Here is a 26,757-nt window from a genome sequence, read left to right on the forward strand (position 1 = left end):
AGCCTCAGTTTGATTCACATCCATCATCTGTTCATCTGCCTGGCTCCACGCCGCCTGACTAGACCTACGGAGTGTGTGTTAGCAGCAAGATTGCATGTTAATGCCACATTAGAGAGGCCAGTGTTTGTGAATGCAGTGATTGTAGTGATGGAGCACATGCAGTCGGCCGCGGGTGGGTGTCTAAGCTTCTGCTACAGGCTATGATTATCTGCTCTTGTATGTCCTGCGACTCTTTTGTGTTGCCCTGCTTCATGCGTTTCAATGAAAAGACCATGTGATAGTCACTCCTCAACCGGTTCCTGCAAAGCATTTACACAGGCAACTAGCTTCAAGCAGCGTCTAAGAACCTGTATATGATTTAAATTTGTTATGCATTACACGACTATATAAAACAAATCAGAACAAGGAATATTTTGGAAACAGAGTCAGCTTTTGACTTTCAATTAGCTGTCACTCCAGTGGTGTTAGGAATGTAAAACGGATCATTCCTGTTGCATTATGTTTTCATAGCCTCGTCATGTTTTACTGTATTACAGAAAAGATTAAAACCACAATTTTTAAACATGAAAATCATATCGTAATAATATTATTGAAATTGTAAAAATATAATAAAAAAAACATTACTATTAAAAAACTATTATACTGTAAAATATAAATGAGTATTTTAATTATAAAATCATTATTTTAAATTATTGTTTAAATTAGAATTATTTAAAAAATTAATAAAATATATATTACTATACTGCAATACTATTATACTGTAAAACAATAATATTTTAATAATAATAATAATAATAATAATTTATTGTTATTATTACAGTTCTAAAAATAAACAGATCTGTCGTACATATATTCAATGTGAATTACTGCTTGCATTTATTTGTATTTATTTTTATATAGTAAATAATGCCAGTTTTAATTTTAATGTTCAAATATTTCATGTCTTCTTTTTTCAAGTCAAAATGTTTTGAAAGTAGAGCAAAATATGGACTGGAGTTTGTTTTTATTTATTTATTTATTTTTTATTTATTTATTTATTTTAGCACAATAGGAGCAATGTTTTCAACAAAACCTTATCCACTTCCTTAATAACATCATCCTTCAGGAAGTGACATCATTTTGGAGGGCAAACAACAGCATAGACATCAGTGAGTATTATCAATGGGTGTGATGCGTTTTGTGATGTTAGTTGAACCTGACTGATCAATTGAAACAAATCAGTTTAATAATATAATTTCAAATGTTGATTAAAATATGTCTTTAAGCTCTCTGTTAATCTCGTACTGAGTAAAGGCTAACTTTATTTCCGTTCTGTTCATTTTCTTGCATTGTGTAAACATTTTTATCAGTCAAACATAAATAGATTTTTGTAATAGTACTAATAAACTGAATGTGTTTTAAATATACATATTTATTATAAATTTTATTATAATTTTAATGGATTGAACATTGCTTTTAAATGTACTATAATTGATTTCACATTGATTATTTTATGCTGATTTGAATTGATTTGAATAAATGCATTTAGATAAAATACGAATATTTTTTATATGAAATATGAACATGAAATTTAAATAAAATCAAAGACACAAATGTATATACATACAACAGCTAAAGTTAAATACAACCGCTCAACATTATGAATGACTGAAGGAAGCTTATTCAGTTTCAAAGCAGGAATACATTGCAAAACACATTCTATAGGATCTCTCTCTTTAGTTGGTTTAGTGAACCGGTTATCTGCACGTCTTTGCAAATGATCAGTATCAATCTTTCATGAATTTTTTAGATGGTTGCATCATGCTTAGTTAAATATTCAAAGGCCTGCTGTTTGTCTCCTGATAAAAGGGTATGATTTGTAATGCTGTGATTGAATGGTATGATTTTAGAGAATGAAGTTGTTGAGGGTTATGTAACCTGCTTTATTAAACAGACTGTCTTATCATTCAGCCATTAAAAAGATAAGCAAGGAACTCAGACAAAAGGAAGCAACATTTAGATTGCATCAGTATTTACTCTTCCATATATACCCATGTACTGTAGGCTATGTATTTGTTCAGAGATATTGCTGTGGATAAGTCACAAGTGTTTTTTGTTGCCATAGATGTAAAGATTGTGAAGCTTTTTTCGTATTTTGCTTCTTAATTCTGACATATTTCTCGATAAAACAGGTTGTTCAGTGAGAAAATGCAAGCTGGAACTTTAGGAATTCATTGTATCATTAAAAGTGACTGTTACTACAGGAATGTTTTTTTTTTAGCTACAGTATACCCCACAGTAATTCTTATTTATGAGGAAATATATTTATATTTTGAATTACTTTCTAGTCAACTGGTGTTTACTGCTGCAAACCAAAACTAGGAAAAATAAGAAAAAATAAATAAATCTGCAATTAAACATTACATGGAGCCAGAGCAAGATAAGCTTATTTTATTTTTATTTTTTCTGTATTTCTGTATTTGTATTTTGTTTGATTAATTGGAGCACAATAAGAGCAAGAAAGTGTATTAAATATCATTTAATTTTGCTGTTAAAAGAAAACACTTTAATTTTTCTTCAATTTCTAGCTTATTGCCAAACCAGAATTACATTGAAAATTAAACAAATTATATATAGAATTATTATAAAAACAAATGTGTACTGTATGTAATGTTGTTTTAGCTATATCTCACAGTTGTTCTCATTTATGAGGCAATATATTTATATTTTGAATGACCTTTTAGCAAGTTTAGCAGGTTTTAACCACTTGTGCTGATTCTGCCAATCAAAACTAAATGAATGAATGAATCTGCAATTGAAGATTACAGTGAAGCAGAGCAAGATATGGAGGTGATTATATTTATTTATTTTTTACTTGTTTGTTTGCTTAATTGGACTATAATAAGAGTAAAAAGGTGCATTAAATATAGTTTCATTTTGCCATTATCGGCACTACTACAATTACATAATATATATATATATATATATATATATATATATATATATATATATATATATTATAGTGGAAAATGTTGTAATGTAATGTTGTTTTAGTTATATCCCACAATAGTTCTCATTTATGAAGCAGTATATTTCTTTTTTGAATTATGCTTTAGCTAACAGGCTTTCACTGCTTTTGCTGATTCTGCAAACCAAAACTTTAAAAAAATCCAAGCAATTAAAGATTACACAGACATGAAGTGAAACATGTGAAGCATGCATGCTGGGACAGTTCTTTAACAAACGCGTGAGTGATTTACCGTGGCAGTGATTAGAGTGGGACAGAACAGCAGCATTCCAGAAACCTGTTTTTTTCCCAGGATGTTCTCCAAAATTGTGAGATCGACTTCTCACTGTACACCAGTGGGGTTCAATGGCTTTTTAAAAGTATTCTACCCCCATTTATATTTGAAAACATCCTTTAGGGTCAATCACAGGTTCAAAATAAATGCATAAATAACATGAATTCAAGAGAGGACAACACATTTTCTGACTTTTTACTTGACTTGGCAGAGCAAGATATGAAGGTTATTCATTCATTCCTTTATGCATTTAATAAGAGCAAGAAGGTGCATTAAATATAGTTTCATTTTGGTGTTATTTTTTTTCACTAAAATTCCAGCTTGTTGCTGAAGTAGAACTGCGAATTCCAATTTAAAATTCATTGAAAATTCATTAAAATTATTTTTTAATTTTAATAATCAAACCAAAATGCATTGTATTTAATGTTGTTTTTAGCAATATGCCTGACAAAATAATACTATCAACTTAATTATATTTATGAACATTTACCTTTAAGTTAAACCATATTTAGTGTTTTTTTTTTTTAGGAAAAATGTGTCAAAATACACTGATACTTGTATTGTATACTGTACTAATATAGTATTTCAATAATTTAATTATTTTTTTCAAGACAAATTCATTTGTGTAGCGCTTTAAAGCAACACCATGTAACTTTTGCTCACAGTATAAGAACTATTGTCTGTTACCAGTGTCATAAATACATATAATGTCAAAAACTGTCAACAGAATTCACTGCACACTTTAATTCAAAAGACATAGACCTGTACATAGCAAAACTTAATAGATTAAATAAAACAGATCCTAGGGGTGTAACCGTACACATATTCGTATCGAGAATCATCGGTACGGGTCTTTCGGTTCGGTTCACGTGTACCGAACAAATACAGCTTTGTTTTAACCACTGCACGAGAGGAACTTCATTGGAAACTTCCAGTTTTATATATTGTTACTTTTGATAAGAAACAAAGTTTTATCTCTCAAATCATGCCCTTTTTTCAGGAAATTCAAACAATAAATGCCGTTTTGGCACTCTTTGATGTGGCGCAACAAATCAGTGTATAAACGCCTCAGTTCAAACTACCTCTCTACTACTAGTTTTAATGCGAAATAAACATGAATGAACATCTCACGCCTCATGCAATCACTCAATCAGTGTTTCAAGCGTAGAAAGATATCAATAAAACAGCTTATAAACAAAATGTCATGTAGCATTTCATTTACCTCAGGAAGTCATCAGTGTACACAGTGTGTTAGTGCGCTATAAATGAAGTCTAGAGAAGAGCATTTTACGAAATATTATACTACGCTATTTGCTCATTATATTTTACTTTACCTGTTAGTGATGTCTTAATTATTTAATGTTTAAACAAATCTTTCATGAGAGGCCATGTGTAAGCTAAATGAATATATTTTAATAACAAATAGAATTTTTATAATTTAGTTAATTATAAATTATTTAGTTAGTTAAAGTTAATTTAAAAACTACATAATGGGTAATTTACATGTTTCTATACATTTTTTTAAGTTGAGTGTTGGTTGTTATATTTAAAAAAAATAAATAGTAATTACATTTAAGTAGCCAGCATAGCTATATTACTGTGAGTCTAAAGTCTTAACCCGTTTAATCCCAAAAATTTTCCTAGACATGAAAATATCCAAATGAGGTGTCATTAGTTGACCCTTGAAATAATCAATATTTTTGGAAATTTTTATGGAAACGTGTGTGAAAAATTGTGTTTTATGGGATAATGTGTATAAGTTACTGAAAATTGTTACAGTATATAGCCTATATCAGCCCAGTTATTTAACACATTTAAAACTCTTTCATGTCATTTAAGGGTTACTATTAAACATAAAAACCCTTCTACAACACTTATAGGAATACAAAGAAAGACAAAAAACAATAATAAAAATACAACGTTTTATTGCAGTGAACCATTTTAGTCGTCTATCAGGATCCTTAGGAATACGATAAAATTCCCCTTTGCATTCCCCCGCCTTTCTGGCATCCTGGCACACAGCAGCCATCCACCATGTTGAAATAGTAAGGTTTGTAAGGTCTAAACAGGTTTTAAATTATTGTTCAACCACTGTCCAATGCTACAGACGCTCTAGCGCTGTCCTGATGGTCTGCCAAAATGGCTGAGTTTAGATTGTGGGACATCAACCTCCGGAGCTCTATACACGTGAATTTGTTGACTAAGCAGACGGAACGGAGAAACCTCATTTGGAAACCATGTCCACCGACCCAATAATGTAGCCCGTGTTACACTATGTTCTACAAATATCATTAAAAAATTTTTTATTTGGTGTTACTCCAGAATCGAAAATTACAATGACAGAAAGAACGGTAGTATGTTTACCTAGTTTTTTTTGCTTGCATATTTCGTATGTAGCATATTTAGTATGTATCAACCTTTACAAAGGGTGTAATTTGCTCTGCCATGGCATTGGTTTTGATATTAAATCGTTTCGTCTTATAGTTAGCTGTTGGCTAATTCCACCGAGGGGAATTCATCTGGTTAAGAGATGTTCTACCACTGAAATAATTTTAGAGACTTTATTTGAAGGTCGAGAAACTACATAGTGTTGCTTTAATATATCACTAGAAGATAGTAAACTAGATATCTAAAAGGCCCATTCCCAATTCCCTCATTCAATGTAAGTCAATGGGATTTTAACCAATTGTGTGATGAAGCCCTGCTGGAGCTCTCGTGAATTCAAGTAGTGTCATTTTTAAGGTCAAATGACAAAAAAAAAAAAAAAAAATGGCTAAAGAGTATATGTCTTGTCTTTAACATGCAATTATGCTCGTACGTGAAGGACTAAGAATAAGGGTTCCCTTTCAGTCGGTCACTCTCGACGCCACGTCGGTGACCGACGAAAATGGGATATCGCTTCGATAGACCAATCTACTTCGAGTGTAAACTAAACGAGCCAATGCACATTGGCATGCAATTATTGCATCCAGCTGCCGCTGATCACAGCGTGAGTATAATAAGGCAGCAGGTGCAATGCATACCAGCTTTTCGCTTCGGAGCCGAGCGTTAGTATCGTTCTGCTCAACTGTGTCTGCTGTAAACTACGAGTTCAGCACGCTCTCGGAAGCTTCGTGTGTTGGCGAGACGGCGCTTCAGCGGTGGTCGTTCCAGCGTCGAGTGGATTGCACACTTCAGGCTGCACTACCCCCTGTCATGTTGCAAGCGGCCAATTCCCCTGTGCGCCTCAGCACTAAAAGACATTTCCTAAAGAGCAAATTTCTCTAAAAGAGCTTCATGGGTGCGTCTTTATAAAGACGACGGATCGTCCTTATAAGGATGCCGTTTCACCCGTGCGTTTCTGGGTGCGGTCGTTACCTGGCAACGGGTGATGGTCACGATTGCTGCCTCACGTGTCTGGGCAAACACGCTGAGGTAGCTTTCGTGGATGAGTCATCTTCTCTCTGCGGGAAGATGATCATCTCGGAGCTGCGAACCAGGCTCTGCTTCCTTCAAAAAAGGGGGCGGAGTCCCGTTGCCGCTGCCGCGATTTGGGGCTCGTTCTGGCGGCCGACAGACGAAAACCATTTCCAGCAGTAGCACGGGCGATTTGAGGATTATAGTGGTGGCAAACCCCGCAGGGAACCAACCCTCTGGGGACCATCATTCCTCTTGCATCTCCGATCCAGAGGAGTAACCCACAGAACGCGCTGGGCCCTCTTCAAAGAGCGTACCAGTGGTATCCAGTGGGCCTCCCCCTGACCAGATGTCGATCTCAGCATCGGAGGGAGAGCTGTCAGATGAAGACTCAGCTGTGCTGCTGCCCTCTGGGGACAGTGGCGGAGCCTGAATTGGATCTGGAGATGACAGCTATGCTTTCCCGGGCCGCCGAGAGGGTAGGGCTCGAGTGAAAATCCACACCGCGTCCCGAGCCCTCGAGGCAGGATGATTGGTTTCTCAAGGTGGCGCGCGCTGGTTTTCAGCGCCCCACCCTGGTGCCTTTCTTCCCGGAAGTGCATGACGAGCTCACCAGGTCGTGGATGGCACCTTTTACTGCCAGAAACTGGCTGGTGGGCTCCTCCTCCCTCACCACCCTCGATGGCAGTGCAGCGAAGGGGTATTCGGTTATTCCCCCAGTGGAGCGGGCGGTAGCGACGCAAGTGTGTCCTAAGTCTGCCTCCTGCTGGCGGGGAGACCCGGTGCTTCCTTCCCGGGCCTATAGGCATTCGTCTGGTCTAACCGGCGGTGCCCATATGGCTTGCGGGGAAGCTGCTTCTGCCTTACACGCTGTGGCGTTACTGCAGGTGCACCAGGCCAAGGCACTGAAGGACCTGCACGAGGGTGGTTACGATCCAGAAGTTCTGAAAACTCAGAACCGCCACTGGCCTCGCGCTCGAGCGACGAAGGTCACCGTGCATTCTCTGGGTCGTGCGATGTCCACGCTTGTGGTCCAGGAGCGCCATCTCTGGCTGAGTCTGGTTGAAATGAGGGACGCCGACAAAGATCAGTTCCTTAATGCCTGTGTCCCAGACCGGCCTCTTCGGTGACGTGGTCGAGAACCTGGCCCCGCAGTTCTTGGCTGCACGGGAGCAGACTGAGGCGGTCCAACCTTCTGCCCGGCGGGCAGCTGCTGCCTCCACCCGTCCGCCGGTTGCAACGCCCAAGCCTGCTCGTCGCCGAGGGCGGCCCCCTGCGTCCACCCGCTCCCGCGCCGCATCCGCAGCAGCCTCCAGCAAGTGGCGCCGTAGAGCTGGGCTTAGGCAGGCCGCCCCACCCGTCCTGGCCCCCGTCAAACCTGGCGGTGAGCGGAAGAGCAAGAGGCCCCTGGACGGGTGGCCCAGAGAGAGGTAGCCGCTTTCTGGGGGATGGTGAAAGCACCTCTCCCTCCCCTGGAGGAGGGCCAGGGGAGAATCTGGAAATCTCGACGAGAGAGCGGTTTTCTCTGTCTCTGGGTCCCAGGAGGGCACGGAGAGTTGCGGACGGCCAAACACCGGACCTCACTCATCCTCCTCCTTCGCCAGATGGCAGCAGCGGGCGGTTCGAGAGCGTCAACAAAGGGCCCTACTCACGCACCCTCTGCCAACCCGTGGAACCAGGTGAGCCCGGCACCCCACACTCGCACCACACTCAGGCCTGCTCACAAGCCGCCCGAGATGGGTCCCTGTGTTCCACCTCGCTGCCCCACTGCGGGTACGGCTGTGGCTTCCGCTGGTCCCGCTTGTACGGTTTCTAAGCGCCTGGTCAGCGCTACCCAGCCCGTCTCGCTGGCTCCTGCGGACCATCAGCCTCGGCTATGCGATTCAGTTCGCCCGGCGTCCCCCCAAGTTCAGCGGTATCCGCTTCACTACAGTGAAAGCGTCCGATGCCCCTGTTCTGCGGGAAGAGATCGCAGTCTTACTGGCGAAAGACGCGATAGAGCCGGTCCCTCCAGCCGATATGAGGACGGGGTTTTACAGTCCCTACTTCATTGTACCCAAGAAAGGCGGTGGGTTACGACCGATCTTGGATCTGAGAGTTTTGAACCAGGCCCTTCATCGGCTACCGTTCAAGATGTTGACGCAGAAACGCATCTTCGGGTGCGTCCGTCCCCGAGATTGGTTTGCAGCGATCGACCTGAAGGACGCATACTTTCATGTATCGATCCTTCCGCGCCACAGACCTTTTCTGCGGTTTGCATTCGAAGGACGGGCATATCAGTACAAGGTCCTGCCCTTCGGGCTGTCCCTGTCTCCCCTTGTCTTCACGAAAGTCACGGAGGCGGCTCTTGTTCCCCTCAGAGAGCAGGGGTGTTCGTATTCTCAACTACCTAGACGATTGGCTGATACTAGCACAATCTCGGGATCAGTTGTGCGAACACAGGGACCTGGTGCTCCGGCACCTCAACCTGTTGGGCCTTCGGGTCAACTGGGAAAAGAGCAAACTCTTGCCAACGCAGAGGATCTCTTTTCTCAGTATGGAGTTGGATTCGGTCGAACAGACAGCACGCCTCACAGAGGAACGTGCGTGGTCGGTGCTAGCCTGCTTGAATACATTCAAGAGCAGGACAGCGGTCCCACTGAAACTCTTTCAGAGGCTCCTGGGGCATATGGCGGCCGCAGCGGCACTTACACCGCTCGGCCTGTTACATATGAGACCGCTCCAGCACTGGCTTTATGGCCGAGTCCCGAGGTGGGCGTGGAAAGCGCGGCACTCACCGGGTCCAAGTTACACCGGCCTGTCGCCAAACCCTCACCCCGTGGTCAGATCTTGCGTTTCTCAGGGCAGGGGTGCCCCTAGAGCAGAGCTCCAGGCATGCTGTGGTTTACACGGATGCCTCCACCACCGGCTGGGGGGCCACGTACAACGGGCATGCAGCCTCAGGGGTTTTGGACGGGCCCGCAGCTGCAGTGGCACATCAATTGCCTAGAGTTGTTAGCAGTGCACCTTGCCTTGAACCGTCTCAAAGGTCACTTACGAGGCAAGTATGTGCTGGTCCGAACGGACAACACAGCGACCGTTGCGTACATCAACCGACAAGGTGGTCTGCGCTCCCGTCGCATGTCACAACTCGCCCGCCACCTCCTCCTTTGGAGTCAGAAGGTTCTGAGGTCACTTCATCCCATTCACATTCCAGGCCTGCTCAACCGTACACCCGACGAGCTGTCTCGAGCTACGCTCCCGGGAGAGTGGCGATTCCATCCCCGCATGGTCCAGCTGATTTGGAGACGGTTCGGAGCCGCTCAGGTAGACCTGTTTGCTTCTCCAGAGACCGCTCACTGCCAGTTGTTCTACTCCCTGACCGAGGGAACTCTCGGCAGGGATGCACTGGCACACAGCTGGCCGCGGGGCCTACGCGTGAGTGCGTTTCCCCCCAGTGAGCCTTCTTGCACAGACACTGTGCAAAGTCCGGGAGGACGAGGAGCAAGTCTTGCTAGTGGCGCCGTATTGGCCCACGCGGACCTGGTTCCCCGAACTAGTGCTCCTCGCGACAGCCCCTCCTTGGCCGATTCCTCTGAGGAAGGATCTACTGACTCAGAGACGGGGCACCATTTGGCACCCGCGTCCAGACCTTTGGAAACTCCATGTCTGGTCCCTGGACGGGACGCGGAGGTTCTAGGTGACCTCCCCCAGGAGGTAGTGAACACCATCACTTCGGCAAGAGCACCGTCTACAAGACACGCTTACGCCTTGAAGTGGAACCTGTTCGTCGAGTGGTGTTCTTCTCGCTGAGAAGACCCCCGAAGATGCCCGATTGCGGTTGTGCTTTCCTTTCTGCAGCAAGGGCTGGAGCGAAGGCTGTCTCCCTCCACCCTCAAAGTCCAGGTTGCGCTATTGCTGCGTACCATGACCCCGTGAATGGGAAGTCTTTAGGTAAGCATGACCTCGTCATCAGGTTCCTTAGAGGGGCCAGGAGGTTAAATCCTTCCCGGCCCCCCTCCATACCCTCTTGGGACCTGACTCTGGTGCTGAAATCACTACAGCAGGGCCCATTCGAGCCTTTGCATTCAGTCGAGCCAAAGTTTCTTTCATTGAAAACTCTGCTCCTGCTTGCACTGGCCTCCATCAAGAGGGTAGGGGACCTGCATGCATTTTCGGTCGACGATTCGTGCCTAGAGTTTGGGCCGGCTGACTCCCAGGTAATCCTGAGGCCCCGGCCCGGCTACGTGCCCAAGGTTCCCACTACACCCTTCAAGGACCAAGTGGTGAACCTGCAAGCGCTGCCCCTGGAGGAGGCAGACCCAGCCCTAGCTTTGCTCTGTCCCGTCCGAGCATTGAGATGCTACGTAGACCGGACACAAAGCTTCAGGACCTCAGACCATCTCTTTGTCTGTTACGGAGGCCGGCAGAAGGGGAATGCCGTCTCTAAGCAGAGGATGGCCCGCTGGATTGTGGATGCCATAGCCCTGGCTTATCAGGCACAGGGTGTGCCCTGCCCGTTCAGGTTGCGAGCTCACTCAACAAGAAGTGTTGCATCCTCCTGGGCGCTGGCTCGTGGCGCCTCGCTGACAGATATTTGTAGAGCTGCGGGCTGGGCGACCCCTAACACGTTCGCTAGGTTCTATAGCCTTCGTGTAGCGCCGGTATCCTCCTGTGTTCTCACCTCAAACGGGTAGTGACACCGAGAGGCCCCGGTTAGTGTCGGCTTGCTAAAACCGCTCCAGAGTGTCCGTACTGTAGACCCTGTTGAGATCCTCCATCACCCTAGGCAGCTGGACGCGGCGGAACGTCCGGCGCCAGGCCTTCATGATGAATCCGTGAGAACCATAGAAGGCTGGGTTCCATATTGAGACCTAAGCGGTACTCGTATGCGTATAGTCCACGGTATAGCCTTAGAGCCCGTGTTTCCCCGGCAGACTTCTGCCTTTCCAGGAGGGTTTGAATCACCTCAAATTTCTCCATATACACCTAAACGGATGCTATATGTGTATTTGCTCCCGAGACCTCCTTCGGGAAGGATGGAGCCTCCGCAGCGTCCCTGTTCCAAGTGGAACGAGTACGTTTTCCCAGTGTTATCCAGTCTCACCCAGTGAGGTAGTGCTTTGACAATGGTGAGTGGAGCTACTTGTTCCGAGCCCCGGCCTACACCTAATAGGGGTGCAGGCGGCTCGCACAGGGCACTGGAAGGGGCAGCACCCATGGCGCTTTGGTAGGGATCCCATTTTCGTCGGTCACCGACGTGGCGTCGAGAGTGACCGACTGAAAGGGAACGTCTCGGTTACGTATGGTAACCCTCGTTCCCTGAAGGAGGGAACGGAGACGCCACGTCCCGTCGCCATGGTTGCTGTACCACCGCTGAGCCGCCGGGTCTCCGGCTCGGCTCCTCAGCGAAAACCTGGTATGCATTGCACCTGCTGCCTTATTATACTCACGCTGTGATCAGCGGCAGCTGGATGCAATAATTGCATGCCAATGTGCATTGGCTCGTTTAGTTTACACTCGAAGTAGATTGGTCTATCGAAGCGATATCCCATTTTCATCGGTCACCGACATGGCGTCTCCGTTCCCTCCTTCAGGGAACGAGGGTTACCATACGTAACCGAGACGTTTCTGGCCGTCCTTCACAGCACAGATGCATGAATGCTGAGCTGTAAGCAGAGATGATGTTCGCCCCCCTGCGGGATCTCGTTAATCGGAAAATTACTGCAGATGACACTGGCGATGCTAACGACAGCTCGTATTTCTGCTACGACCTCTGACTCTGTGGTCGTCTGTTGAATGTTTCACTCGCAGCTATAAGAGCGCTAATGTCCTCCCACAGGAGAGTTCAGTGCTCAGGAGACTTCATGAGCTCTCAGTTAACTTTCATTTAAGGATCATCTTTGTCCTGAAAATTCCTTGTTATAAATAAAAATAGATGCAAACGAGACAATTGTTGACTTACAGTAAGAGTATGAAGTTATTAAATGAATGTTTATTGTGTAGATCAGCTCATACAATTTTTGTCAAAATGTAACACCACTATTTTAAAGTTTTGGAGTTTTTATGTTTTTGACAGAATACTTTTATGCTCACCAAGGCTGCATTAAATTAAACCAGTCTTAAGTGTCAATTTTTCAAAATTGAGATTTATACATCATCTTAAAGCTGAATAAATAAGCTTTACATTTATGTATGGTTTGTTTGGATCGGACAATATTTTCCTATTTGAAAATCTGGAATCTGAGGGTGCAAAAAAAATAAAAATACTGATAAAATCGCATTTGAAGTTGTCCAAATGAATTCTTAGCAATGCATATTACTAATCAAAAATTAAGTTTTGATATATTTATGGTAGGGAATTTACTAAATATCTTCATGGAACATGATCTTTATTTAATATCCTAAAGATTTTTTGCCATAAAAGAAAAATCAATAATTTTGATTATTGCATAAAACATTAAATACAATGTTTTTTTGGCTATTGCTACAAATATACCCCAGTGACTTAAGACTGGTTTTGTGCTCCAGAGTCACATATGTAGTATGCTCTTGGCAAAATAAAGTAGAATATCTGGGTTGCATAATTAATGCATATATAAAATATACAAACTGTGCAAAATATACATACTATATACTGCAGAGAAAGTAAGATGAGCATGTTAGTATGCTATTCTGAACACCAGGGTTATCATAGTTAACTAAAAGTAAATGTTTATTTTTATTTTTATTTTTTATTTCAGCTAGTTATATATTTTATTTCAGCTAGTTGCCAAGGCAACATTTTTCATTTTCATTTAGGTTATCTTGATTATCTAAAACTGAAATAAAAATGAATGAAAACTATATAGACATAAAAAACAAAACAATAAAAATGTCAAAAGTGCGAAAAAATGAAAAAGTTAATGTAAATTTAAATGAAAACAGAAAATATAAAATTAAATATTTCAATTCAAAATATTAATAAATTAATAACCCTGCTAAACAGACACATATCTGATATCTCTCGAATCTCTAAATATGAAAATGCTGGCCCTTTTTTTTCTTTTTTTTCTTTCTCAGGAGAAACATCTGAGAAGCTGGCAACAGCTCATTGCTGTCTAGGAGAAACAGTTGAGATCTGGTTGAGACAGTTGAGAGAAGTGTGATGTTTTTTCCTGGGGTTTGGACTGTGGCTGCCTGATGGCTTGTGTTTCCTTTCTGTAAATCCAAGTTGAATCCGAAGTTAAATTTCAATTGCGAAATCTCCAACATTCCTGTTTGATGTTAATATGTAACCTGACATATATAAAGGTTTATGTGAAGTCAGATTGTTTGATTTAGCAGTGGCCTTGTGTTTCACACCCAAAGCAAACGCACAAGCGGGAAACAGACAGCAGATATATTGCTTTTGGAGTCATGTTTGTTATCCAACTGTGCATCATTAGTCGATGCCGATACACGCGTGACGTCATGATGTTGGGTCATGACAGGGAAGACCAGTAGCAGGAGTGTTTGTTTGTTGCTGATCTACTCCTGATATCCTTTCAGCATTAATGATTACAAGAAAGCCAGCAAAGGAACGCTGAATTAAAGCCTTAGGAGATCTCTGCTCATTCTCCTTCAGTTGACTTTTATGACCAAACACTCAGAGAGTTCAAATCCATTATGATTTCAGTTACAAGTTAAATCAGCCTCTTTTTAAAGTAAAATTTACCGTTTACATTTATGCAATTGGAAGTTACTTTTAGCCAAAGCAACTTGCATTGCATTAAAGGTATCATGCATTTATTCAGTTCATGCATTCCCTAGTCAATAAACCAATGACCAGGGTTATTATCGTTACCTAAAACTACATCTGAGTCCCAAATGATGCACTATACACTATGCACTTATACACTGTGTACTTATGCACTATGCACTCAAACATGTAGTGTACGAATTATTATATAAGGTTATTTTGTCATTCATAATTTGGGTGTACAGCAATACACAATAAAGCGCTATATAAATGTCTCATTCATTCATTCATTCATAATCAGATTCTAATAGTCCCTCCCCTATTACTACGTAATTAAAACTGTGACAGTTAAATGCATGAAGCATCCAACATTGTTTTTTTATTTGGTTAATTAAAGTCCCCCTATTATGCCATTTTTAAAGTTCCTAATATTGTTTTCGGAGTCTCCTACAGTAGGTTTACATGCATGCAAGGTCAAAAAACGTCTTTGTTTTCTCAAAATATGCATTTAATATCACCTCATTTTCCAACGATTCTCAAATGATTCATTTGAAGCAGTTCTAAGATTCAGTCTCTCTAAACCCCTCCTTTCCATGAGTCTACTCTGCTCTAGTCTCAGCCTCAGACATCAGTCCCACGGACAGTTGGCTGAACGTCTGATGCATACGGCACACAAAATTGGAAACACTTCGAGAGTTTCGAAGTCGTCATCGGATTGGTTGAATCATACAGGATTTCCGGGAGACGTGCGTGTCATGTTCTTTAATGTTCCGCCTGGAAAAAAATATGCCGTGATGCTAGTGTTGTCAAAAGACCCGGTACTTCGGTACAAAGTCGAGACTAAAAAATGAAAATGTACCGTTGGTACCGAGTAAAAGCATCTTCATAAAAGCACTGAGATGAGGCGACCTCAAAAGGAGGAAACACACCAAACTAACAAAACACTTTAAAGACAGACACCCAGATATAATTAAAGAGTTCAAGCAGGTAAGTTTCACAGTGTTTCCCAGACATTGGGAAATATCAAAACTGACCGCAACAAACAGATTGTCCAAAAGGCGTTGACTTTCGTTGAATAAACTTGAGCACTGCACGTGTCAAAGTCTATAAACCCGGTGCGGGTGTTTTTATATCACTGTATTTCTGAAGAAAACCGACTTTCTTCAGAAAATTATGTATGTCATTTTCATTTAATCTTGCCTGTAATGCCTGAGCAGTGTTTGTGAGTGTTCGTGATTACAGCCGTTACTGGGGAAACCTCTCTCTCTTGTGCGCACAAGCACCTCCTGCTGACAGAGAATGAATTTGCATATACCGCTGTGGGAAACAACGCTTCGGTTATGAATACTATGAAATATTTTAATTTGAATGTTGGATTGAAATGGACGCTGGGGGCAGCTGTGGCCTAATGGTTAGAGAATTGGACTTGTAACCAGAAGGTTGCAGGTTCGAGTCTCAGTGCTGGCAGGAGTTGTAGGTGGGAGGGAGTGAATGAACAGCGCTCTCTTCCACAGGGGCGCCCCCAAGGCCACGGCCACCCCTGTATAAACTCTGGCCACCCCTGTGGCCACCCCTAGGATGAATTACAGTGGCTACTATTAATTTAAATCTATTTTAAATCTATTAATTTTAGATCTTTATAATTTATATATCATTTAATATAGTTACTATCACACGAAGAGTGACGTTTTTCTCCAGAAGTCTGCATTATTGCAAATGTGACATTGATTTTATACAACAGTTCAATAAACAAGAAGTTAATATCAAGAGTTTTACGTTTTAGACAACATATTCAGTTTTTTGCGCTCTATTTCTAAAAACAAAAATCATTCCAAACACAGCCACTGTTTTGCGTCTCTGAGCAACATGATAGTGTTTCGTTCCTGAATGAATCAACCGTTTTAATGATTCGGTTCAATCACAATGACTCACTTATTAACAGTGACTCGCTGCCACCTACTGGCTGTTTTAATTTCACATTTAAGGTACCATTTCATTTTTTAAACAATTTCAAACATCAGTTTTCAATGTTTTATGTTTAAAATATCAAAACATTATTTATTAATTTGTAACTCCAGGTTAAAGTATTCCATGTCCCTCAGAGCTCCTTTAAACAGTGCGCAAAAACATCTAAATGGCACTTCAGATGCAGTTTCTGTTTTCTCTGCATTGCAAAGATCAATTTTGTTGATACTGATTGCATTTGCTTGGTAACAGCCCAAATGCAAGTGTCTGACTTAAAAGATGGTGCACACTTTTAGAAAAAAATGGCGTAAAGGTTAAAAAAAAAAAAAAGCCTCAGCTGTCAGCACACTTAGAAATAAGATATCAGCACAATAATACACACAGCAAAATACTGTCTAATTTTCGTTATCGATAAAATCCCAGAAATCACAGAGATATCATTTTTTTGTCAATATTGCAAACCCTTTATTTATTTATTTATTTTTTGATTTGCCACCCCAAGATTTACTGTGGCCTCATCTGGCCACCCCTATTAAAATTTTCTGGGGGCGCCACTGCTCTTCCACCCTCAATATCCATGGCTGAAGTGCCCTTGAGCAAGGCACTGAACCCCCAGTTGCTCCCCGGGCGCTGGATATATAGCTGGATGGGTTAAATGCAGAGCACCAATTTCGAGTATGGGTTACCGTACTTGACAAATGTCACGACTTTCACTTTCACTGTTATTAGAGTAGTCAATTGTTAGCATAAACGCGGCCAACGCTAAAATAATGAGCATTAGAATTAAGATTCTTTATTAACTTTTATAAGGGTAAAAAAACTGGATGACATGATGATATTTACTATTTTTACACACCAGAGGCCCTTTAATGAATTGTGAATCTAAAATATACTTGTTAGAGAATGTCCAGATTAACATTGTTTTGAGTCATATCAGTCAGAAAAGCAGTTCTGGGCTTTTTTTATTTATTTTTTAGCCAACTTAGTTGTTATTCTTGGCTTTAAAATTCAAAATCCCTTTAAAATTAAATATGTAAAGTTTGGATTAAATGAAAGTATAGTCAAATTTTTTACTTAGCATGTTTTTGTGTTGGTACCGAGAACTGTGGATTTTCACTGGTATTGGTACCGAATACTGAAATTTTGGTACCGTGACAACATTACGTGACGCCAAACCCCCTCATGTTAGAAGAAAGCCGTTGTGTTTACAACTGTGATAATGAGCGCTTATCACGATCAACTAAACGATGGATTTTCCAAAGTATGTGAATATGAATTTAAAGTTCTCAGCATAGAATCTTTAAAATACATCCAAGAGTTTTACATACGGTCTGTTATTGTGGGGACATTTCCACGCCCCTAAACATGATGCAGCACAAACCGAAAACGTGACTGGTTCTTTATCTGTCAGTCATATGGCCCCTTGGGCGGTCCTTGCCATTCAAAGTGGCCAAGGTTCCCAGACCTTCTGCAGTTAGTCTGAAGGTCTGGCTATGCGAGACTAACTCTGCTCTGATTGGTCAGATGGCCCAGTCTGTTGTGATTGGTCTACTGTGTACAGCGTGCGTTGGAAAAGATACGCCCATTGCCATAGTTCTGTTTTTTGAACACGCAATAGAAAACAAACATCTATTATTAAACAAACTTACAGGTTTTTCAGTGAAGCCAGCTGGTCCAAATAACCTGTGTACTGATTAGATTAGATAAGCAGTCGTCCGTGAAATGATGGAAACACAAAAAAAGATTGGGGCTGTACCGCTGTGGTACAGTGAAAAAAAATAAAAATAATTTTAACCACAAATTTTTGCAGCCTAATCTTTAAGAGGTAAAAAGAAAACAAATGTACTTTCACGCCATAGGACTCAGCATATTCTAGACATGATGTTAACCACACAGACAAGCGTTTGAGGTCGGGGCCAACATAGAACATAGGCGGGCATTATGCAAATGTGTTACCCCATGACGTGCAGCCGGCACAGAAGTGGGATTCGAATTACTGACGACTCATTTAGGCTGTTCAGAGTCGATTCTTTCTTTTGGAAGACAACTTTGCAGATTTTTTACATTCACATACAGCTACATTACACACTGCATGAAAGACAATATTTGAAATGGCCTAATAAAGGCACTATTCGTTTTTTAAGTGCACTTTTTCTTTTTGGAATTTTAAGTGTGAAAACACAACTCTACAAAACTGCATAGAATAGTGCACAAGTACGCAAATTGGGATGCACCTTACAACTAAAAACATTTTTTAAAAATAAATAACTGAAATAAATTTATTATAAAATTATTAATTCCGCTAGTTCCCACTTTCATTTAGTTTAACTTGATATATAAAAATAACTAAAACTGAAATAAAAAACAATTAAATCTGTATAGACATATTAAAAAAAAACTAATAAAAATGACAAAAAATACAAAAAATTTAAATAAAAAACAGAAAACAAAAAGTAAAAAAAAATCAAACTATTAAGAAAAACTATAACCGTATCTTATTGATACTAAAATATGTATATTTGCTGTACATTATTTGTATAATATGAACACCCCAAAAAGGGTGGTCTTTGTTTTTGTAATAAATTTTGCAGCAATTGCTCAGTAAATAATGGTACAGTGAACACCAGTCAATGCACAAAAGTAGATTTTGCTTAGCAAGAACAAAAATGACACTGAACATTGGCTGTGAGTGCTGGGAGAGATTTGTTTACCCATAACCGCTGAGAAGTGGAAAGGTAAGATGATCAGCGTGAATGCACTTTAATGGTTATCTATTAGCGCACGCTTCATTCAGCACATCTCTGTCACTGTCTCTTCATCTTTCCTCCTCATCGTCAGCCTTTTAAGCTCACTTTTTGTATTGTCCTGTGGCTGTTGCTGTCATGTAGGGCTGCAAATCTGGGCTGAACTGAAATAGCCGTGCCTCTCACGCCCCGCTAATGTAATTAGAAAGCGTTTGCATTGACTAATAACACAAGAATGTGTTTCAGCCCAGCAACTATTTTGGGAGCGTCATGCTGTCCGGTCATCTGGTGCTCTTGTCTTACACCCAGCATAAGTTTTTATGATGAGACTCATGTAAACACCCTTGTTATGTTTGCAAAGACATGTGTTTACATGAAACACAAGAGAAACACATGTCAATAGTGATGTGCATTTTGCTTATTTTAATTGAGAGTACTGAATATATATATATATATATATATATATATATATGTAAATATATGTAATTTGGAGTACTATATACATTCACATGTTTATTTTCTTGATATATACATATTGAATTATTTCTATACATTCTATTAGGCTGTATACACACACACATACTGATTAATGTGTAATGTGTATTAAATTTGTTCCTAATCTTTGATGCAGTAAAGTAATTATTTGAGAAGACAGACCGTTTTCCATTTAAGTCCATCAAGTTCATTTTTTAGGTCAGGTTTGAGTTTTCAATAATTGGTTGAATAATTTAGACCCCTTTGAGTCTTTACTATTTTAACTTCATTTTTGGTTGCATGTCATAATTTGTTTTTGTGTTTATTTATTTGCATTTTGCCTCTTTTTTTTTTTTTTTTTTTTTTTTTTTTGGAGAGACATGTAATAGAGAGATGACAGGAAATGGTCCCATGCCAGATTCAAGTCTTTATCAACCATTTCCTGCCCTTATTCCTACCCAGTCAAAAAACAAAAAAAGTTTAAATAGTAAGATGTGCATCACAGCTTATTGCATCAACCAGTGCATTAAGCATTAAACCATCTAATATTTTGCATTGCATATCTAACAGTAACAAATGTTTCATGTTGGGAAGTTGAACTACATAATATTGCATCTTCTCTTTCACTATGTTCCAGCTTGTTTTACAAATATTAGAACGTCTTGTTTTTCTGTCTTTATTTGTGATGCAACGTTTATGCAACAGACAAATGAGTAAAAGAGCACAGTATGAGACCCAATAATGATGCCTGTATCGGTATCAGCGGATCCATAATTTGTGAAGTTTATGCACATTCAGGGATGTCATAATGATGGATAATCACCTCAGAGCTGTTTGGCACTTGTGTGGGTGGACAAAAAGTCAGCGCAGTAAATGTGGAAAAGCACTAAAGTTTAAAACTGTATGTCCTCCAAAATGCTTTCCCTGAGAGTTGTGCTATAAACACGACTGGTACAAATAATTTAGGGCATTAAACTTTGTGTTTATTACATCTTGCTATGAAACTCTGGCTGGAGGGACTTTGACCAAAGAGCAGAACATTAATACTTGATCTGAATGGTGAATTGGTAATGAAGACAGATGTTGACACATGATAACAGAGAACATCATTATTGCATCTGATAGCAGGGTTCAGATCTCTTATCTTTCTTATCTACCTTCATTCTCTGGGCTGGTTGTGTGGTATTTGTAATCTAAAGTGACAAAACAACAGGAAGACATTAATTTCAGTAAGAGTTCCCAGCACCATTAGCTATTTGTTTCCATCCAAAGTCGCGAATAAAGATTATGTGCTGAATTGAAATATTGCATAAAACGTGTGAATAAAGTACACAGTTTTTTTTTACAGTAATTAATTACTGTAATTAAGATTAATTTCAGTTTCACAGTATAACTACATGGCACTGTAATCATGTAATTCAGTGCAATTAAGTCATCAGTATACTACTGTAATTCACTAATTTTATAATTTTTATATAGAATTTTTAATCCTACATAGGTACTACTGACATTCAATTCAAACAGGCACAATTATTTTAAAATATTAAATTCTATATTTAAAACATTGCATATATAACACTTAAAAATACACTTCTTCCAATGCTGGAACAGTGCATCTTCACCATTTCTTATGTCTTATGTCTTATGACTTTTTGCTGCGCATTATTTAGTTTCCTCTGGATTTATCCTCACAAAGTATATTCAGGCAACAGAAAAATAATAGGGGAAAAAATATGCACAGCCAAAGAATACGTTACACATTTTTACGCAAACCTCTCAAAATCATAGTTACGTTCTTCTCTTACCACAAATTATCAGTTTCAGTGTGGCTGCCTGATCATGTCTTTCTTGATGCTTCATTGTAGTTGCCTTTAAAGCCCGAGACACACTGCGATTTTCGGCTTTCCCAGACAAGCGCTAAAACATAAAACTGCTTACCTCAAGCTCTTATTTCTTCCACTTTCGCCGCTCCTACTTTTTTCAACACACATAAAAACTACAACTGTCAGAGTGTGATTCATTATGCTCTTTTTGTTTACCACTAGCACATGCTAATGACATTTTATTCTTCTATAGAAACGTGCATCTTGGCTACGAGTCAATAGGAGTCATCATCGTACAGTCTACATGCATGTCGTACCCAAGTTTATTAAATCCATGTCACACAGTGTGACCAGCAATGATCTTATAGGATTGCTAAAATCGTGCAGTGTGTAGAAGGCTTCAAACAGACACACACACACACACACATAAAAATGCAGTAAATCTTAAATTCCATTTTAAATCTATAAACTAGTACTAAAACTAGAAAGGCATGCATAAAACTTTTGTTTAACCCAGCTAACATATGATTTTATTTTCTTAATAGGCTACTGCGCAACGTTAACACCTGACAACATTTCACATTAGTTAACTTGATAATATTAGTGTTGCTGGTTAAAATAATTTTTAAAAAGCTAACCCGACAAAGGCAATATAGTAGCTGTAACAGTAAACTGATGCCCCGGTATTTTTCTGACGAACAGTAGTACTCCAAGCGCACGCACTGTTTCTGTCACGAAGGACAGATGGATTTTGCCAATCATTATAAGTGATTTAACACGTTCAATGTAGACAGTCTCGAGCTGTAGCGGCATTGGAGACATGGTGTAAGGCAAATCCTGTCAATCCAAATGTAAGAATTAGGAAAATAAAAAAACTCGATGGAATGGCGCCAAAGAGGCTGTTGCGGCAAATACAGTATAGACAGCAATTAAAAAAAAACACTAAGTCTCTGTATGTGGTGTTTGACGTCACAGAAAATTCCCATGATGCAAAGGTAATCATAGTTATTTACAGTAAAGGGAATTTGCAGTATTATACTGGGTGATATACAGTAAATAACTGTAGAAATTACAGAAATGTCTAACAGTGTACCATTTCCATCCAGTGAGACGAAGAGAACTAAATCGTCACTTCTTGATAAACTGGTGGCAAATATCATTAAGAAGAATGTAATTTGCTGCAGTAGAATAAATTATATAATAATAAATTATATATAATAAGAAAAAATTACTTGCACTTCAGAGCATGCAGACAGATTTATAGACCTTACAGATTTTTATATTTAATCAAATAACTAATTTTATGAACAAATTCTATATATATGTGCATTTTATGTTGAAGACCACTTTATTCCTCAAATTTCCACTGAATTCCTTTGAATTGCAGTTAAATAAAACTTCCTGTCACTCCAGTTCACCCGTCACTCACCTATGTCATTCCAAACCTGACGACTTCTATGTTTCAGTGCTTTTTTTAATCTTCCAGTTTTGTCTGGTCTCCAACATTGTTCACGTTGTTTGAAATGATCATGCTAATTTATACTGGTTTGGTGTTGGTCGAGCTGGTAGATCAACCAGCATCGTCTTTCTACTGGGTCTGGTTAAGTTAGTTAAGATGCTTAAGTTTTCATATGAAAATTAAGTCATAATTTCTGTTCCAGACCTGTATGGCTTTCTTTCTTTTGCTGAACACAAAAGATTTTGTTTTGAATGTTGGTTTGAATATTGGTTTGCATGCAATTTGGCAAAAATCAACACTATGAATAAAAATGAAAGACTGCTGTAAAAATGTAATGTAATAATTTCCATCTGTTTTAATTGTGTTAGTGGTCAATCTGACCCACATATTTTTATGTTCAAAATTAACTGGATAAGCACACACACACACACACACACACACACACACACACACACACACACTAAAAATGTCTTGTATAATTTTTTTTTTTTTTTTTTAAGTTACTATTGGCATACTGAGGTGCAAATTACAAGTAAATAGAAATAGTATCTAATGTTATTTGAACTTAGTCTTTAAAAAACAGAATTGTGAGATGTAATCACAGAATCCAGAGAAAAGGGCAAAATTGTGAGATATAACAGAATTTTGAGAAAAAAAAAATTTGTATTGCAAGGTGTAAACTCAACTGCGAGAAAAAATAGTCAGAATTTTGAGTTTATATCAGAATTGCAAGAAAAAAAGTGTGAAGTATTTTTTTTTATTTCATAATAAAGTGCTCTTGTTAAGAGTTCAGGTCTCTTCATTAGTCCTAAACACACACACTGAATCTTATCTGAGGAGGTCAACCTCCACGCATGGCTTCAGAGCAGCTGTGGGTGCAGGGCAGAAGAGGAAAGTCCATGACAAAGGAACAGTAGGTTTTACTGTCTGGCCGACCTCCAGCTCTCATTACTGAGCTATGTTGCATACCAATAACCAAGAAACCTTTTGTCTGTCTAAGCAGGTCTGCGAGGAAAACAGAAGCAAGAGTTTTTGAGGCTGGATCATGTGTGTGTGCAAGAGCGAGCCAAGCTCATTCAGGAGTCATAGAGTTAAAAATAACTTTATAGCAGATCATGTTTTGGAAGGAGGGATCTACTTCCCAGGCTGGGGCAGCACAGGCTGAGTGTGTGTGCATGCGTTTGTGCATGTGCGTGTCTGTTTTTGTGGCAGCGGCAGGAGCGCGTTGACTTCACACACAAACACACTATTTTCTGGGCCTGTCCTGATGTTGTCTGTCCTGTCTTGTGCTCCAGATGAGCTGCTGGATGTAACCTGGCTCCATGAGTGCTATGAATGACTCCCTGGATGAGACGCGCAGCCTCGGGGAGAAAGCAGCCATATTTCAGGGAACGAGTGGCAGTGGGAACGTCGTCGGGTCGGCCTTCATCCCATTATGCTCGCCCTTGCAGCCACCCAATGCTGCGGTCTCCACGCTCCTCAAAGGAAATAGGTAGGACACGGTTTCTATTGCAACTCATTTTGTGCATGCAAATGTCCACTATGTGTACACACTGTATAATAAACAACTATCCGGTTCCCTACATCAACGCCGTACCTCGTTTCTCACCGGTTAATCGTTAACGTGTCCGATGGGACAAGCAATAGAGCAGCCTTTGTGCTCTCTGCAGTGCCTATGTGAAACACCGTAGACTTTGTACCTGTAAACAGACGGGTTGAGAGCAACAAAGCTGGAATCAAATCAAGCACCTGTTACTTTCCAGCTCTGGGGAGGAATTGTGAGGAATCACAAGGGACTTTATGTCACGTCTTCCACGTGTGATACGGTAGCTGTGAGATTATTACGGCATGGCTCAAATGTGGCTCTCGATGGAGGACTCTTAAGTGTTTATTTGTGCCGTAACCAACAAACAACTGAGCTCCCTCATATGTAGACACAAACTTAAATGCACCCTGCTGCGTTCCAGCATTCTTAGATTAGGCTGACTGTCGTTTTGGAAGGCAGAGACACTTTAGGTGAATAGGGTAAAACATACTTCCCCAGTTGATTAAGAATCACATTTTTTTTGTAATACAAGTATTCTGAAATGTTATGTTTAAATATTCAAATGAGATATTATCTAATTAAATATGCACTGATTTGCATGCATTTCCAGAACAGAAATATGAATGCTGGTTAAAGGCAGGTTCAAAATTCCTGTTTCTTTTTTTTTTCTTTTGTTCAAGGATTTTGAACAAACCCCTTTGTAAAAAACATCAGAATATAAATAGGAATACAACTGTGCAGTTTGTTGTAAGTGCTACTGAAGAGGAGATTTTTTGGCTCATTTTGAGAAAACAACCTTTAAAGATATGCATTGTAATTAAAATCTACAGACGCAAATAGATAAAGTGCAATGAAAATATTATATTTTGGATGTTTTCTTTCCATTACTATATAATAACACATTATGAAAAGCCAAATATTACAAAAATTCAAAACTGACCAGTGCATGACAAGTGTTTTTGCCTGTTGTTTCTTACCTTAAATAACGAGAATATGTAGTTAAAGGAATAGTTCATTTAAAAATGAAAACCTTCCATGATTTTTTTTTTCTTCTTCTGAGGAACACGAAAGACGATATTTGAATTATTTTTTCCATACTATGAAAGTCAGTGGGATGTAGTGTTGTTTGGATATCACTGTTCTTTAAAATATATTTTCTTGTGTTATGTATTAAATTCAGACAGTGGTGCGTTTCCCAGAAGCATCATTAGCTAACTGTGGTCATCTAACGAGGGAATTTGCAACCATAGTTGCTTTTGGGAAGCGCACCCCAGGTTTGGAGTGACATGATGGTGAGTAAATGATGACAGAAATTTCATTTTTTGGTGAACTGTCCCTTTAAGACCAATATGTTTCAGTGTTCTACCTGGGCAAGTCAGTTGAACAGTTGAAAAAATTTTTAAGGCACTGTCAGGAAAATTCATGGTGTTCCTAGGACACACCTCATTAAACTAGGACTGTTCTAAGTAAAGCTGGGCATCTGGTCACCCTGCCACACACACATACACATCCCATATGCATACTTCAGATGCTTCATACTCAAACTTGCTGGAGAAGATGGATTTTTTTATTATTTTTTTTCTTTCTTTTTTCTCTTTCTATTTCTGTGTGGCTACTTATGTTTTATTAAGCCATAGTACTTTGCTAATGTCACAGTCAGTTTAATTGCTGTGGTGGTTCTCTTTATTTTTGCTCGAGATTTTTGTTGATTTAATATATATGTACAATTTTTATGTATTTGAAAAAAAAAGGCTTATATTTACCAAGTCTGCATTCATTTGAACCAAAATACAGCAAAATGTAATATTACTGTGAAATGTTGTTAGTTTAAACTAAATTTTTCATTTTAAAACTTTAAATTTAAATTTAACTGTTTTCTATTTGAATATATTTAAAAATGTAATTTATTCCTGTGATGAAAAGCTAAATTTTCAGCGTCATTACTCTAGTCTTCTTCAGTCAAGTCAAGTCACCTTTATTTGTGTAGTGCTTTATACAATACTGGTTGTGTCAAACCAGCTTTAAAGAGTCAAACAGAAAAATAGTTTGTCAATTATGCAAAAAGACAATAACAGAGTCATTTTTCAGTCAGTTCATTGATGATTCAATGATATCATCATCCAGTTCAGGAAAACCTTGAGAGAAACCAGGTTCAGTCAGGGGGCCAGTTCTCCTCTAGCCTGGCGAAAGCAGCATGGTGTGGTTTAAATCCAGTCTGCAACACAGGTGCAGAGGTCTTGTCTGGTTCCTGTGGTCTTGTGCCGATGGTCGTGGAGGTGACAAGGTCTTCGCAAGGTATCTGTCTCTGGGGCGCATCTAGTTGACATGATCTCCGCTGACATTCAGGGCTGTAGAGGTCGTCTCTAGGTG

General features: G+C 39.8%; 1 protein-coding gene across 5 annotated transcripts in view; it reads left to right on the top strand.

Moving 5' to 3' along the window:
• The window catches only part of LOC109061777 (growth factor receptor-bound protein 14), an 82,412-nt gene that overhangs the window by 2,677 nt on the left and 52,978 nt on the right, over positions 1 to 26,757 (top strand). For 2 of the 5 annotated variants that reach the window (XM_042764318.1, XM_042764320.1), the window contains exons 2-3: positions 1,044 to 1,148; positions 24,137 to 24,333. In XM_042764318.1, the coding sequence (XP_042620252.1) occupies positions 24,164 to 24,333 (170 nt within the window). In that variant the 5' untranslated portion in view covers positions 1,044 to 1,148; positions 24,137 to 24,163. Of the gene's footprint in view, positions 1 to 1,043; positions 1,149 to 23,704; positions 24,031 to 24,136; positions 24,334 to 26,757 lie in introns of those variants that run through there. The other 3 variants (XM_042764317.1, XM_042764319.1, XM_042764315.1) reach the window with 2 other exon arrangements.

Source organism: Cyprinus carpio, chromosome A9 (genome assembly GCF_018340385.1).
Source record: "Cyprinus carpio isolate SPL01 chromosome A9, ASM1834038v1, whole genome shotgun sequence".
NCBI lineage: Eukaryota > Metazoa > Chordata > Actinopteri > Cypriniformes > Cyprinidae > Cyprinus > Cyprinus carpio.